This window comes from Galeopterus variegatus, unplaced genomic scaffold, assembly GCF_000696425.1.
Source record: "Galeopterus variegatus unplaced genomic scaffold, G_variegatus-3.0.2 Scaffold8861, whole genome shotgun sequence".
Classification (NCBI taxonomy): Eukaryota; Metazoa; Chordata; class Mammalia; order Dermoptera; family Cynocephalidae; genus Galeopterus; species Galeopterus variegatus.
The window spans coordinates 17,061-33,267 of record NW_007734972.1 but is presented as its reverse complement, the minus strand read 5'-3'; the positions used below and the strand labels follow the sequence as shown (position 1 = coordinate 33,267).

Sequence of the window (16,207 nt, the reverse complement as noted above, 5' to 3'; positions counted from 1 at the left end):
TACTTGTCAAACAACTCAAGCGTTCACTGATAGCAAATTGGTCAAATATTCCATGCTATGGAATATTATGCAGCTGCTAAAAATAATCCAGATCTGTATGCTCAGTTGAGAAAGATGGCCACCACCTGTCTTAATCCAATAAAGCAGGCTGCATGATATGATCTAATTTCCATGAATAAACGGAAGGAAGGAGGGAGGGAAAGATGGGTCTTTGTAGACAGAGGGAGTTGCTGAGACCACAATCAGCCATTCACAAGTTGTCTGGGGTGAGGGTGTCAGAGCACGTCAGTTTCTAGGTAATAAGCACCCATAAAATTGGAAGTTTCATGATGCTCCCATATAACTTTTTGTAATCTGAAAACATGAAAAAGCAGCCAATTACAAAGCTGCTAACAAAGCTCCCAACGAGACAGGAACGTACCTCTGTTCTCATCTACGGAGGAGAAACATCCCCAGAGCTGCTGCTGCCCACACACCCTCCTCTCAACTTCCCATCAGCCTGTCTGGAATATTCTCTTGCCATAAGCATGTCAATGCTGCACTCTGTCTACAGCCAGGCAGCTGACCAGGGCCGTGGGTGGACCCTCCTCCTCTTCCCACGCTTTGTGTATAGGAAATTCTCCAGAGGCTGGTCCATCTGGTCTCATTTCCAAGTTCAGCTCCTGAGAATTTGCTTTTTAACAGGGCGCCGTCTTCCTCTTCACAACACAGTAGTTTGGTTGGGCATGGAGCTTTTTAGAATTAGATTCTATCTGCCTATAGCACAAATGTGGCTGAGGGTCAGCACACACAGAGATACACACACGTGCACACACACATGCAAACACAGCACACACACAAATGCACAGCATGCACATACCTGTACACACACACACGTGTGCACACACACCCGGACACATGCACACATGCCAACACGTACATATACAGAGATGCATGCATACCTGACACATCCATACTCATGCATGCACATACAAACACACAGATGCACGCACACATGCACATAAACACACGAAAACACACCTGCATGCACACATGGGCACACTGCACTCATGCATGCACATGCAAACACATGCGCTCATGCATACACTCATACTTACGCACATACGCACAAAAGCACGTGTAAGCACACGTACACACACGAGCATGCACACTGCACACATGCACTTGCCTGCACACACTTCCACATATAGGCATGCAGTTTTGCTCCAGCTGACAGGCTTTCAGGTTTGGCAGAGCTGAGGGATGGCATGCTGGAGCTGCAGGGTACGGGACCCAGGTGTGCAGGGGCCTCTATCCCAGGGCTGCTCTCATACATCAAGGGTCTGTGATTTCCTGGGGGTGCTGTTTCAACGTCCTCAAAGGTGCCATGTGGCTGCCATGACTGGCCCACTCCCCCCCTCTCCTCTCCCAGCTCTGTTTTTCAAGCAGGAAGATTTCATCTGAAGGAGCCGTACACAATAGCAAGCGTGAGCCCATCCTCAGTGCCCGAGTCACGGGGTTGTCAGTGAATCTCTATGCATTGTACAGATGGGAGAGCAGGTTTTATTGGGTATTTACACAGCTCACAGCTACAGCAGGGTGGAGTTTGCTGACATTCCACATGCATGTACAACACATAAAACACGTGCTGACCATTTGGTCACCACTAACCCTCTGTTAACTAGTCGACTCCTTTAGTAAACTCTCAGTTTACCACCTTCCCTTCTGTCCTCACCAGGACAGCAGCCAGGCCCTGGCTGTGTGTAGCCTTGGCACACGCTCCACTGAGGAGGGTGAGTCAGTGCGCACAGCTGAAGTCCCCCCAATGGCCACCCGCAGACTGTCTGCGCAACCAGTCACCTCCCCAGTGACAATGACTGCCCGGTGACTGCTGCTTCGATAACAGCCCTTTGTCCAGTCTTATTTCACGGGACATTTACATACCAAGATGATGCCCTCAGGACCCATGAGCCTGGACCTTCACCACCTCCCAGCCCGAGGCCTCGTCCTCCTGCCCTGGCCTGCTGTCCTGACCTGCGGCCGCCGTGCACTGGCCAGATCTATACTGCCACCAATGCCACAGGAACAAGACCTCAGAGCTCTCAGTTTAAGGGGGACAAGTGTCAAATGTGCTTGGCACAGCGGAGCCCTGCAGCAGAGGCACATGGACCAGGTCTGGGCAGAGTCTGCCATGCTCCTGTGGGAACAGGATCTGGCACAGCAAATGGGGGCTGTGTCCAGGAGTCCTCCTCTCTACTCCCACCCTACGTCCCCTTCTGTGGCCCTTTCAGCGATTTCCCCCAGACCTGCCTCTCTGCGTCCGCTTGCCATCAAGGGTACAAGCTGGGACCACCGTTCGCCAGCACTGGATGGGAGCGCTTGACGCAGCTTTACGTCTCCTCCAAATAGGTTTCCATTAAAAAAAAATTATTTTAAGATTATTTTCATTAAAAAGAGAACAGGTTTCCTGTTCCCACTGGTCAACATCCTGGCTGCAGCCAGTGTGGGGCTGAATGTCCGGGGTGACCTGCCGGCTGGGTCAGGGATGCTGAGGGGCCTCCTGGCCGCCTGCACGGAGGAGGGGGCGCTTTGGGGCAACTGCGCATTGATTGGCTGGGGGCCATCAACACGTGGATGCCTGTCCAGTACCTGCTGCCGTTCCCGGATGGTCCCTCGGTCCACATTCCTCATGGAGGCTGAAAAGCCTCATGGAGGTGGGGAGGGGCGCAGCAGGGCTGTTTTGGTGCAGAAGCAGCAGAACTGGCTGGGGTTGGGGGAGGACCCTGGGCAGGAGGTCGCTGGGGGCGGGGGGCCACTCTCCCGCCGATTTCTCCTGGTCCACCTTGGCTTGCAGGAGTCGATTCACAGAAATCCCGTCAGGGTCCTGTGCACAAGAGGGTGCGGTGCCCCTGCGGGCCTGGGAGGGGGAGGAAGCCACTGACCTGGGCCAGACACCAATTGAGTTCACCCTCAGTGCCCAGGTCTAGGCCTTCACATTCCACAGACAGGACCCTGAGTTTTGCAAGTGTTGGCACGGAAATTAGAACCTCATTCTCCCTCAGCAGCTGCTGGGCCATGGTTCTGGGACCACCTGATCTACCCTATTCTCCTTAAAAATGGATCCATCTGCATGGCTGATCAACATTACGAACAAATTATGTAAATGCTGGAGTGTAACAATGATTAGCATTTAAGTCCAGTCAATTACAACGTGAGCCTGTTCCACACGATCCACATGTGGGGTTGTCACCGGCTAGATGAAGTCCAGACGGCGCTGATGGATGCAACCGGGGCGGGGCAGGTGCAGCAGGCGCCGTGGACTCCAAGCGCCCTGCAGTGTCCTGCTGCGCCCATCGACAGTGGCTGTGCACGCGGCTAGATGACCGAGGTCTCCGTCTGCAGGAAGGACTGGGCACGGGAGCCCCGGGGGAACTGCAGGGCGCTCTCTGAGCCGTTCCTGGAGATGGACAAGCTGTGGAGCCTGTAGTCCCGGCTGTGGGACTGGGTTGGGCACAGGCTTCGCCATTTTCTTTTCAGCTCGCTCTGCACCTGGGGAGGGGGACATCAGGCAAACATGTGAGTGGGAGGCCTGAGCCCAAGGTGCCCTGTGGGACACAGCCCCGGGGAGGACCCGCCAGCGCTCCCTTCGGCCTGGTTCTCGGTGTGAGGGCATTTGACACCTCTCTACATCCCGACCAGATGGACAGAAACAGAAATGGGCTCGGGAGGACGGGGTGAGGCAGAGGGGACGAGGAGACCCAGAGCAGGAGCCAGGAGGGACTCGCGACGCCCCGCGGTACGGCTGCGAGCGCCGAGGCTAGGACGATGGCGGCTCCGGCACGGGGCCCGCAGACCCCCCGTCGGGAGGTGGCCTGTACTCTCGGAAGGGCCTCCCCGGGCAGCCGGGCACAGCGGTGCTGGGGCTCCACTGTCTGACTTGCTGCTGGCGGGGCCGGAGTTTGGGACGAGTGAGGGGCAGCGGGCTGGGGAGCGACAACGACACAGCACGAGCTGCTTGAGTCTCCTGTCTCTGGTGTTGGGCAGGAGTTAGGGGCCAGAGGGAGGTCGAGTCTGGAAAAGCATTTCTTACGGATGGGAGGGGACAGGAACCCGTCACCGGGCAGAGGCTCTGAAGGGAAGACCCAGCCGTGCCGCCTCGGGCAAGGCGGGCACGACCCTGCAGAGGACGGCCGTGCTTCAGCCTGAGGGACTCGGTGCCCGCATCTCGTGACATGTCCTTGGCGTGGCGAGAAGGAGCCGCACCTCCCGCCTCCTCCCAGCACAGCAGGTGCCAGGGGCTGCCCACGAGAGGGAAAGGGAGAGACCTGCACGGGGACTGGCCAGTCGATACTGCCCAGCGTGGAGAGCAAACCGAGGGTTTGCAAGTGGCTGCTGGGGGTGGCAAGAAGCTGGGCAAGAAGCGACAGGGAGTGGGTCTGGGCTCCACGCTGCGCAACCAGCACACAGAAGATGGGGCAGCCTCAATGCCAGGCCGGGGAAGCATTTCGGGAGCCACCTCGCAAACTGAGCACGTGTGTATGGTCCTGAGGCGACAAGGACTTACTTCGCTGTTGAGGAAACAGTAGAGAACGGCCACCACCAGGCCCTGCGAAGAGAAGGGACCGTCAGGGACAGCTCAGTCCCGCAAGGAGGGCGCGGCGTGTCCACACCTACCTGAAACGACCCGACGCACAGCTCAAACAGGATCTGATACTTGGAGGAGATGCCGATGGGGAACACGGCAAACACCATGTAGTGGACCCCGAACAGCGGGATGAGCAGCAGGGTGGACTTGGCGAGCCGCCTGCGTCAGAGGGGATGGCGTCAGCCAGCGCCGCGCAGCCCCAGGACCGAGCCCTGCGATCCGGAGGCCGCCGAGTGCTGGGACGTGGGCACAGGCATGGGCCTCAGGCTCCCCTCCGTCCTCACTGAGACCGAGACCCGTGCCCGGCACACTGCAGGCTCGTGGGCAGAATGTGCAGATGTGGCGACAACAGTGACTCTGCCTTGCAAAGCGGCAAAGCTCCCCAAACACCGTGGAGGGTCACCCACAGCAGCCTCATTCCTGGGGGTCTTACTGTCGCCTCGACAGTCGGGACCCTCACCAGCATGTGAAAGACCAAGTTCAGTTTCAGATCGAAAGGGGGGAGTATCCTTGAATCGAGGCTATGTCAGGGCCTGGCAGGGAACCCATGAGACCCACCTTTGCTGATGTGGACACCGTGAACCCCGTGCGTGCAGTCAGGTGGGCGGGCCTGGACGGGGTCTGTCTGTCCATCTCAGAGTTACTGCCCTCCCCAGTCAGAACGTGGACTCTGCCTGTGGCAGGGTGTGTTGGAATAAGACGGCCGTGCTCAATCCCACCTGACCCCGCAGCACCAGCTGGGTCCTCCCCTGCCCCGGTTACTGAAGCCAGAGCTTCTCAGACCCCTGCGGCACCAGAGCCACCGAGGCCTTGTTCCAAAGGGGACTTCCTGCCCCTCCCCAGCCCTGGAGCTTCTGGGCCATGGCCTGAGAATCTGTGCCGCTGTCTTGTTCTTGGTGACGCTGCCGTGCCTGGGATCCTGCCTGAGCGCTTCTGTCCCCATCACCACACACAGGAATCTGGGGAGCACTGGGAGCTCCTGCCATCCAGCTGTCCTCCCCTCCCCAGTGACACCAGTTCTCTGCAGTTGGGACCCAGGCCTCTGCCTAACACTCCCTGGGAGATTCCAGGGTAGTCTGTGGGTCAGGAGTGTGGCATAAATACCTGTTAAGGTCCTGGGGTTCAGGGAATGGGGTGAAGTGGCACCCGGCCCCTCTCCCACCTTCTTTTGGTCACCTCCCATCCCTGGGTAAAAACCACCAATTTCTTTTGATTTATTTTTTGGACTACTGCCTCAAATCTAGCACCCATGCCTGGGAACGTAAATTCTAGAAATGTGTTCATTTCTCCCAAATTCTTTCACAACAAAACACACCATGTCCCATGGAGTTCATAATAAGCAGGATTTCCCCTCTAACAGACAATCACACACACCCCTGGAGCCCAGTCCATTCCGCGTGTGGGCCAGCCAGAGGTCATCTGCAAATCTGCACCTTTGACTTTATAAGCCCACGGTCCTTTCTGCACTTAATATCTTCATGCAGAGTCAGCCAGGGCATAAAAGCTGGGGTTCTGTGGGACTGCGCCCTTTAGTTAATGCTGCAGACAACCTGCCTATGTTCCCGTGATTAGCGCACCCAATGGCTGCTACCAAATGGTCTCTAGGAAGGAGGTTGCAGACAGCTGGCCCTCTTGGGCCCTGTCCAGGGGGCTTGGCTGCTTCTGTTCCAGAGAGTTGCACAGAAAAGACACGGCGCAGCCCTGAGGCAGCACCAGAGACTTCAGCCTTTTCTGTCTTCCTGGAAGAAAGCCAGATTTTATCACCCTCACTTAATTTAGTTTGCAAAATAAAAGCGTCCGTCTCCAAGACCTACTTAGTTATCATTCCCAAAGAACCTAAAGCAAAGGCCAGCAGAGAAGTTAAACAAGATTTGCAGAGACTCAAACTTCAATTTGAAAGGCAGCCGAGAACCGTGCTGTTCCCGCAGCCGCCGTGCCGGGCCGGGGCTGCCTGCTGTTCACCTGGGCGGACGCCGCATGGCACAGCCGCACCGCACCACTCGCGGTCCGACGTGGAATGCCATCCATCCGGCGGGCTCCACACCACACAACTAGACTTATCTGCCCACCAGACTCCTCCACAACACTTCCGGTGCCAGGCACTCAAGGCCGTTCAAACATGAACTCAATGAATCCTCATAACCTTATGAAAAATATTATTATTACTTCCATTCTACAGGGGAGGAAACTGAGGCACAGAGCTGGGAAGTGACTTCCCTCAGGCAGCCAGCTGGCGTGTGAGCCCGGCCCTGGGGCTCCAGGTCTGTGCTCCTGAGCACGGGCGCCGATGCCCGTCTAAACCACCCCCGAAACCCATCCTGTGCTTTCTGGAGGAGGGACGGGGGAAACGCAGGGCAGGGCACCCGGGCGGGCAGTCAGGGAACCTGCCAGGCACAGGTCTGGACGCGGCTGCCGTCCAGCCCAGGCTGCCTGCGCCCAAGGCTCCTTCTGGGTGGCTCCAGCCACTTCAAGGCTGAATAGTGTTTGTTCTATACCTGAGTTGTGGATTTTATTGTCCTCTACACAGTCTTGACAGAAATTCATGGAACATTTATTTTCTTGATAGACTCCTCAGGTCATTAATTAGCGGGTGACTGGGGGTTTGTTGCCCCTCAGCTCTGGCCTTTGTCCACTGGAGGGAGGTGACAAAAGCCTTCCTCACTTGGTCTCAGTCAATCCACACGCACCGTGGCACTATTAAGTAGGAAGCCCGGTGTCAGTGCCAGCACCAGACGCAGGGCCATGACCACGTGGTCTGACGGGAGGCCGGGATCAAACATAAACTAAAAGGAAGGTGTTGAAAGGGACGTCAGCCAGAAAAACAACCATCTTTGGGGTAACTGAGACCAGGCAGAATGTTTCCATCACCCTTAACTTGGGAACTGATAATCATCAATTCCATGAGGTTAGCAGAACTGCGAGGCCGCAGGAGATGAATCACCCCTCTATGCTGGTTTACTTTGCAGGGGGCGCCTGCAATTAAGGACTGAAACTCAGTGTCTTGTTTTTCTCACCTCCCTAATTGGCTGCAAGCCACCGGAGAGACACGAGAGAGGCAGACGCGAGCTGGTTGTAAACTCCCCCCACGTTAATCAGAAATGCAAGTCAGGAGTTTATACGATGTTTGACTGAGGTTATTACCCTTGCGCTCTCCCTAGGAGACGAGGACTCCAGCCTCAAGGTGACATCAAGGACTTGAAGCTGACCACAGACACTGTGACGCTGAAGTTTCCAGTCCATCATGGGACCCTGACATTTGACTCAGACCATCTGCTGCTCCCAGACTCTCCCCCGCTTCTTTCTTTAGAACAAAGACCCTCACCTCATCTTCCCGCCTCTTCCCCTTTATAACCCCCAGAACAGGCATCAGAAGTGGGATGATTTCAGCCTGGTCACCCCCCAGATGTCGGTCATCTGAATAAACCTTCCAATCCTTGCACCGACGTCTGGACTTTTGAGTCATTCGTTTAATGCAAGAAGGCAAGCCGAGCCTGGTCTGGCGGTGACAGTGTGGCCAACAAGGAAAAGGCAGATGACACAGCAGGAAAGTGGGCAGACACTCAAATAAGAAAATTCACTACAGAGGAAATCCTCACGGCCATGAGAATAAGAGAAAAGGTGCTCAGTGTCAGCAATCGCCACAGAAGCGCTGGCCCTGGCTCTCTCGGTGCATCAGATACATGCAGAGCCCTGGGCCTGAGCCAGGAGCACATGCCTGTGGCTGAAAGAGGCCCAGGCCCAGCCCGGGCCAGTCCCTCTGTACCCCGAGGACCTTCCTGGCAGACAACGCAGGGACTTCTCCTGGCCTCCAGGCCTTCCGCTGGGGGGTGGGTAGGGGGACTGAACCGTACTCACTTGTACTGTGACTGGTCATTGCCGCCGACGTCTGGGGATGTCAACTTCTGCAGTAAGATTCGTATGATACTAACAAAAAGGACAAAATTGACCTGCACAAAAGAGACAACGTGTCTGTGCATGATTTTCCCTGCATGGGACGGGATGTGTGGGACACCTGCCCGGCTCCCCCACCTGCAGGGCGCACAGCCCCGTCCCCGCCCGCCGCCTGGAGCTGGACTGCTCTGAGCCACTCCTGCGTGGCTTCAGGCCACGGCACGAGTCAATTACTCTCGGAATGTGACATGGGCAAATGTGAATCCAAGCTGCCCTCAAGTGCAGCTAATTTTGACTCCCTCCCTGGGAGCTGACCCTGGAGGCGCTGGCTATGCAGGGGACAGCGCCTCACCCTGGTGAGCCCTTCCCTGGAAGCCGGGGTGGGATGGGCCATTTGTACTTAATGAAGGACGTGGACGCTGTCTGTCCACGTGGGCTACTTGACAGATGTTTCGTGTTTTGTGCGGAAGTCACTTACTATAATAGAGATTAAAATCGGTATTCGTATAACCCACCAGGGAACACTGTGGTCGTTTGTATCCCAGCAGCTGTTGGAGAGAGAAGGAAAGTTGTCACCACTGATTTCGTGCACACAGGAGTCGCGAGGGACTGCTGTGCCCGGGTCTGCAGATCTGGGAACAGAACTGCTTCCCCCCAGCTGCCTGCACCCGCCTTCTTGTCACCCGATCCCACCCAGCTTTCCCATCACCCTCTCTGGAAGCACAGACCCTGCATTTAGAGACTGGGAGTGACCTGCCGCCAGGTCTGCTAAGGGAGAGGGGACCCCAAGCCAGGGAAGGGGCAGGAGGCCGGAGAGCCCCGTCACCCAGGGGGTCTTGACCTGAGGTTTGGCACAGCCCAGGCCCGAGCTCGCTCTGGCTGACATCACAAAAAGAGATATTTTCTGCCTGAAAACGAGGTCCCCCTCCCCTCCCAGACGCTTTGCATCTGCACCCCAATGAGGGCTTGAAAAGCGTCTTTAGGGTAACCGAGGCGGTTGCGGCTGGCAACGTTTCCTCGTGTTTGGTTTCAGCGTGAGGCCATCCCCAGTAGGCGGCTGGCTCGGTTGCCCCTGGGATGTCTCAGCAACGCCCTCCCATGCCGCGCCCCCGCGGCGGGGCTGTGGCCCCCATCAGGAGCAGAGTTCGCATCCTCGGGGCCTGGGCCCCGGCTGGTCTGGCAGCAGGACGGGGCAGCTCGGGTTGGGTCTGCCTGGGCAGCCTCGCTCACACCCACTCCCTCCCTGGGAACCCACGGGCAGAGGAGCTTCCAGCTGACACTGCCTCAGGCCGCCAGCCCTGCTGACCCACAGGAGACCACGCGAGAGCGAGTGGGCCCGGCTGAGGCCTCAGAAGTCCACCGGATAGCAGGCGTGCAGGCCACATGCTGAATAAGTGCGATGACTTTCTGCCACCAATTTTGGGGTAGTTCCTCCGTGGCGGATGCTGACACACCTGAGACCCTCTATAGGCACAGTGCTCCTGCTGGGGGCTCCTCAGGCTTGTGGGGGCGCCGTGTCTGGCCCCCCAGACACAGAGCAGAGGAGCCCTGGGCCTCGCCGGCCACATTCTGTGCTTAGGAAGCGGCTCTTGAGGGAGAGCGCCCGGCTGGCTGCTTTAACCTGGTCCCCAGCTCTCTGCTCCAGGCAGGCAGCCCTCGCACGCTGCCTGGGTCTCCCCTCTGGATGCTGCTGCGCCTGCCTGACATGCTGGCCTGGCTCCACTGGGTTCACCTCAGTCTTGGCTGAGCTGCAAGACCTGGCTCATCTCCCGGCGCCCACGGGGTCTTCCACCCAATGCCCAGCCCTGAGACGCCTTCCTCCCGACCTTGTGTCTCCTCAAGCACTGTGTGTTCACTCTCACTGGCTGCAAATGCCCCCTGTCCTCCCAGCCCGGTGACAAGCTTTGCTCTAGGTTCCAAAGGTCAAGGTGGGGGTATGGCACTCACCCTGTGTCTTCCAGATAGAACCTGGCTGCAGTCCATGCTGCTGTGCAGAGGGTGGGGATGCCTGTGGAAAGAGGCCTGGTGACACACACCCGCGCTCGCCAGCATGCACAACCGTGTGCCCTCATCAGCAGACTCACCAGGGACGTGCCTCTGACTGGAAGACTAAGTGGAAACTCGTGTTTAAAGTTGTCACAATTACATACAACTTGGTTAAGCAGTGACGCTAATGAAGTGTGTGGCTGAACGCTGAGACCCGCGAGGGCCTGACACCCCCTGTTCTGTATGGAGGATGTCCGTGTTGAGGACCGTGGGGGTTAGTGGTGGCTGGGCGTGCTCCAAGAGCTGCTGGCTGTGCCAACCCGTGGATGTCCCACTTTTCGTCCCTTTCCAACTCAGGGTAGCACAAGTCCTGCAAGTTGGCAGCTCAACAATCTCACTGTGGCACCTTCTGTTTTGCTACTTGTTAGCAGTGCAGTTTGCATTTGGGGTCAAAGGGGCCAGGAATGGGAGTTTAAAGCATTTTAAACCAGGTTCCGGGTTACCAGAAATATTAAGTGTTGTCTGCAGGAACCTCCAGTAGGCCCGTAAGAGCTCTTCCTAACACGACCCTGAAACGCATGCTAGGGGCAGCCAAGTGTTTTTCTGAGCTGGAACAGTCTGCGTTTACTGCTCAGATGAGACGGGAACCAGGACCCCGGCGGGCCTGTGCATTGGTGGGGGCCGGGGGAAGCTGGGGAGGGGGTCCTTACCCCATCCAATCAGGAGGTAGGCCAGGAAGCATCTGTTGGGGGAGAATATGGCCACCAGCAGGGTGTGGAGGTAGAGTCCCTCCACCAGCAGCCAGTAGAAGTTCGCCATGATGCAGTATTGGAAGAAGACCAGGCTCAGCTTGCAGCCGACCTGCAACACACGGGGAGCAGGGGTGTGGCCCATTCGGACATGACGGTTCACGCCAGCAGAGCTGCCCCAGGACATGACACAGCTGCTTGTTTGTGTAAGGAATGAAGACGCACCGGATGCCATCTGGGAAGGGACATGATTAATACAGTGGCCGGGTGTGGACCAAGAATGTGCGTTTTGTGTGAGCAAGGCCTTTTGTACACACGGCACCAGGGGACGAGCCACAGAGCCTCTGAGCTCACTGCAGGATGAACGTGCCGCAGAGAGGCGGAAGGAAACGGCCTCCCCAGCAGCCAGCGGCTGGGGTCTCCCCAACGCACAGGACTGAGACTGAGACAGGAACTGAAGGCCAAATCGGGAATTGCGATGGCGCCACAGCAGAAGGCCATTTTGATCATATAAACACTAAACACTAACGTACAAGCACAGCTGCAAGTGGTGAATTTGGAAACATTTACAAGGGAAATGACAAGTGTTTAATTTCTGTAACATACAGATATTACAGACAAAAGCAAGGAAAAGATGATACGATTTTTTTAAGGGCCAAAAGAACCCTGGAAAGTGCTGGTTCTCAGCAACGGCCACGGGAAGGCGCGTGAGGTGCAGGAGACGGAGCTGCAGCCCGTCGGACCCGCAGAGCCCTGAACAGCCAGTCAGAAGCACGTGGGCACAGGCGTGAGCCCCAGCGCCACTGTCAGGGGTGTGAGGCTTTTGGAAAGCAGTCCAGCAATGCAGTTACTCAACTTAAAAATACAAATACTGAATTTGTATTGGACTGAACATTGGGTCCCTGCAGCCAACGTTGAATCCCAGTCCCCAGTGGATAGTGTTAAGAGGTGGGGCCTGTGGGAGGCGACTGGATCACGAGGGTGGAGCCCTTGTGATGGAATTAGCGTCTTTATAAAAAGGTTCCCAGAGAGCTCCTTGTCCTTCCTCCACATGACGACACAGCGAGAAGCTGCCATCACACAGTGAGAAGTCACACGGCAAGAAGTCACCATAGCAGGCCCTCGACACACGCCGAATCTGCTGGAGCCTTGATCTGGGACTTGCGGCCTCCAGAACCGTGAGCAACTCAGGTTTGCTGTTTAAGCCTCCAGTCTGTGCTTTCCTGTCACAGCAGCCGAGCCGAGACACCCGCTGACCCAACAGCTTCGCTTGTGAGTCCATCCGCAGAAACAGGAACGCCAGTATATGACGGCACGTATCCCACGATGTTTGCAGGAGCAGAAAAATACAAAGTAAAGACTGGCCCATTATCCGGGGAACGGTTAAAAGAATCATGCTACACCCGTGTGCTGGGCTACTGGGCAGGAAATGCTGAGACTCCAGTTGACCCTGAGGGCTTCTATGACGTCCTGTGGAATGGGCAAAAAATGACGCAGAGGAAGTGTCTTTAGCTCAGTTCCAGTTTCTTGCTAAAATGTTGACGAAGACATCATCTGTGCATTTCTGTCTGTGTGCTCATCCTCCAGACGAGCACCCTGTGAGGACAGGAGGTCTGCACCAGGACAAGCTCCCCATAGGCTTCATCTTCCACAGTAGCAGTCTGCACACTATGTCCCATGGGGGGCCGGGGGCTGCATGGGATCCCCAGGGCCTGCTGCTGCTGCTGCCACCCAGGTTGGTGTTGGGACACCAGCTCAAGAGACAGCCAGGCCAGGGTCTGGTCAGCAGCATGTCCCTCACCAGACCCGTGGTCCTGCCTAGGAGCATCGGTGGAGTACGTGTGTGTGTGTGTGTGTGTGTGTGTGCGTGTGTGTGTGTGCGTGTGCAGGAGTACATGTATGCTGTTGCCCAGTGTGCATGTGTGCCTGAGTGTGTACCTGTGTATTTGCTTGTGTTCTGCATGTTTCTATGTATATGTTTGTGTGAATGCACACACATGTATTTTCGTATATGCATGTATGTGTATGTGTACCTCTATGCATGTGTGTATGTGCTCACACGTGTGCCTGTGGGTGCATGGGTGTGTGTACATTATCATGCACATCTGCACATGTATGTTTCTGCACGCGTGTGTGTGCTCATGTGTGTTCTTCCATGTTTTTCACCTGTGCGTGTGCGTGTTGAGGGCTCTCACTGTGCTCTGCTCACTCCCCTTCCTCCTGATCTGGGCTGTGGGCTGAGGACCCTCTGCAATGTGTCACTGCGGTGCTGTCTGTGTGGACCCCCTGGCTTCTAACTGAGTCTTTGGCTCTGAGCCTCACGCTAGCCCACCCAAGGCAGTGGGCAGCAGGGAGGTCAGAGCTGGGCTTCTTCCAGGTGCAGCCCTGCCTGGATGTCTGGGTACCCCCAGGCAGGACTCAGGCTTAGGAAGCCTGAGGATGGGCTTCTGAGAGTCCCCGATGACCCCATGTGGGGACTGCTCTGGCCCACAGCAGGGAAGCTGCCATTGCCTCTGCTCCGCTCTGGGCAGCCGGAGCCCAGGGGAACCCGGATCCATGGAAGAGGCTCCTTGTAGTGTCCTGAGGAAAAGACCCTGCACCTGTTTTGGGGGAGCTGTCCCAGGTGTTCTGCTTGGTTTGCCAAAACCCAGCTGGGAGCAAAAATGTCCAAAAAATACAACCAGAAGGAAAGATGTTTTTCTTGTTCCCCACGCTGAGGTCTGACTGCACTTCTGAGTAACTCACTCAGAACTCTGGCCCCCTCAGGGACAATGAAAGGGAGACCTGGCACCCTCCTGTCCCTCCTGTCTCTCCTCTTGTTGGTCCAGGGGTGAAACCTGGTGGGAGGGGCGGATTCCAGGACTGATCAGGGTGATCCTCGGGTCTGGGCTTCCTCCCCAGATGTCAGCTCCCGGAACTTGGCCTGGAGCACATGCCAGCCGCCTGCTGGGTCCTTCGGCATCTGACAATGGATGTGCGCGTGGCCCTGGAGTCTGAATCCTGAGACGAGTGTCTGGTTTCCCTCAGCCCTGTTTCCTTGTTTGTGAAATGGGATACTGGTCTTGTGAAGGTGACCGAGCATTTGCCAACAGTGTCCGTGGGAACAGCCGGGCACTCGGGAGAGACTCAGCCAATGGTGCGGGGAGGGGCGATCCCAGCGTGGGCAGGGCAGGCTGGCCCACACCCTCCCGCTCTAGGCGAGGAGCAGGTCAAGTTTTCTGGGTCCAAGTGGCAAGAGAGAGTTGAAAGCCTCTGCCCCAAACGCCCGGTACTCGGGGTCTGTCGAGGGTCACAACCTCTTTAAATGACGAGCTGAGCAAAGCTTTGTGGCGTCTTGGTGAGCAGGAGCCTGGCCTTCTCCCCACTCTTCCTGTCAGTGCCCACCACAGTCACGCACAGGGAAGACCCTGCCCAGGACAGGAGCTCAGGGGCCCTGACTCTCACTGTGGGGTGGGCGTTTGTGAGGTGAAGGATCTTGTTTCTAATTCTGTTATTACACCAGACTCCCTTCATTAATCCATCCTCATGCATCCTGAGCCAGGCTATCCTTGGAAATACCTGTGCCTGCAAGAAGACCCAGAAGGTCTGAGACGCAGCCGATGCTCTGTGGAGTCACGAAGGTCTCGACTGTCTCAAAATTGCATCGGTTCAAATCTGTTCAGTGCACGCGATGGTGCGAGCAGATGAATCCATCCTCTGGGAATGTGAGAGCCAGGCTCGGCATTCCAGCCCCTACGGAAGTGAGCGGCTGGCCTCTGCAGCTAAGAGCTCAGACCAGGAGTGACCTACAGAGCCCCAGACGCTCGCCAGAGGTGCTGAGGATGCTGTGCATGGTACCTGCAGGGAACGACGCAGTACAGCGACTGCACGTGCAGCTCAGTGAGTATTTGTTGTATTAAACCAACTTCATTAGGTACTGAATAGTCACTTATCCCCACCACAAATATAGCCAAGGGAGAAGCCCGGCCCGGGCAGTGTAAAACAAAGCCTCTACACGGGTGTAGAAGCCAATAATTACAATGATTTATCTTTGCATCAGAGAGCGGGACCCGAGCATACTCGGGACATGCAGCTGGGTTCCCAGCTGGATGCCGTGTGGATCCACTCACGGCACAGGCTGGGTCCCCCCAGCAGTCTGGAGAGAAGCGCTCACTGCTCAGGATGGAGACGAATGTGCTCATCGACCCAGGACTTCCCCCCTGAGCTGTTGCCGCTGCCCTTGCCTCTGGGTCTGTGGTGGGTCAGGGCTCAGGGACCTGGAATGTCCCAGACCTGACATGACCTGGACCCCACCCGCCTCCCTGCCTACTGTGGGCCTGCTCTGACCCCAGCACTGAGATTTCACCATCATGAGAGTTGGAAACAGAGATGGCAAGGAGGAAGACCCCCAGGAGAGGATCCTGCTTGTGGGGACAGCCTTACCCAGGAGGATGGCTGGTCGGGGCAGTGCAGCGTGCCCGAGCTGGAGTAGAGGACGTCGTCTTTGACCAGCACTGAGATGGCCCTCAGGATGAAGGAGAGGAAGAGGTTCAGGTGGATGTGGTTCCTGGTGCAGTGCAGCTTCCTGGGGGGACAGGTCAACACTGTGTGGACCTCTGCAAGGTGGTCAGAGGTTCACAGCAGCCCAGTGAACGCTGGGCCGGGAGAAAGGCCACTGGGGCTCGGCAGGGCACACGCCTGACTCAGCCTGGCCACACCCGCCGTGGCAGTCACCTCCAAGATGCCACCCGCGTTTCCAGTGTGGCAGCTCATCCCAGAGGGATTCCACTGATCCTGGGAGCTATGTTTGCTTTGACCTGTCTGTGGGTTCCCTGGAAGACTGGTGCATGGGGCCTGTCTTTGTTTTGTTTTGGGTCGCTCAAAGCTCTGGGAGGACATTCCTCAAAAACATCAGACGCCAGGTGGACAGGCTGCTGCTGCCTCAGGCAAAAACGAACAGTTGAGGCAAATGACTGAG

General features: G+C 56.7%; 1 protein-coding gene across 1 annotated transcript; it reads right to left on the bottom strand.

Annotated features, from left to right (window-relative positions):
* Positions 1-3,163: 3,163 nt before the first annotated feature.
* Positions 3,164-16,002, bottom strand: VIPR2 (vasoactive intestinal peptide receptor 2). Its single transcript, XM_008593193.1, has 9 exons — positions 15,948-16,002; positions 15,673-15,845; positions 11,212-11,362; positions 10,463-10,523; positions 8,994-9,063; positions 8,480-8,571; positions 4,654-4,783; positions 4,544-4,585; positions 3,164-3,528 (listed from the first exon to the last, which is right to left on the bottom strand). The coding sequence occupies exons 1-9, from the start codon at positions 16,000-16,002 to the stop codon at positions 3,355-3,357; spliced, it is 948 nt and encodes a 315-aa protein (XP_008591415.1). The 3' UTR covers positions 3,164-3,354.
* Positions 16,003-16,207: the final 205 nt, after the last annotated feature.

Excerpts from the sequence above, each read along its gene's own strand:
- VIPR2 (XM_008593193.1), bottom strand. The coding sequence starts at position 16,002 with ATGAGCTGCCACACTGGAAACGCGGGTGGCATCTTGGAGGTGACTGCC. Across the intron at positions 4,784-8,479 it reads AATGACCAGTCACAGTACAA|GCGGCTCGCCAAGTCCACCC; the intron begins GTGAGTACGGTT and ends CCTCTGACGCAG. Across the intron at positions 4,586-4,653 it reads TGTGCGTCGGGTCGTTTCAG|GGCCTGGTGGTGGCCGTTCT; the intron begins GTAGGTGTGGAC and ends TTCTCTTCGCAG.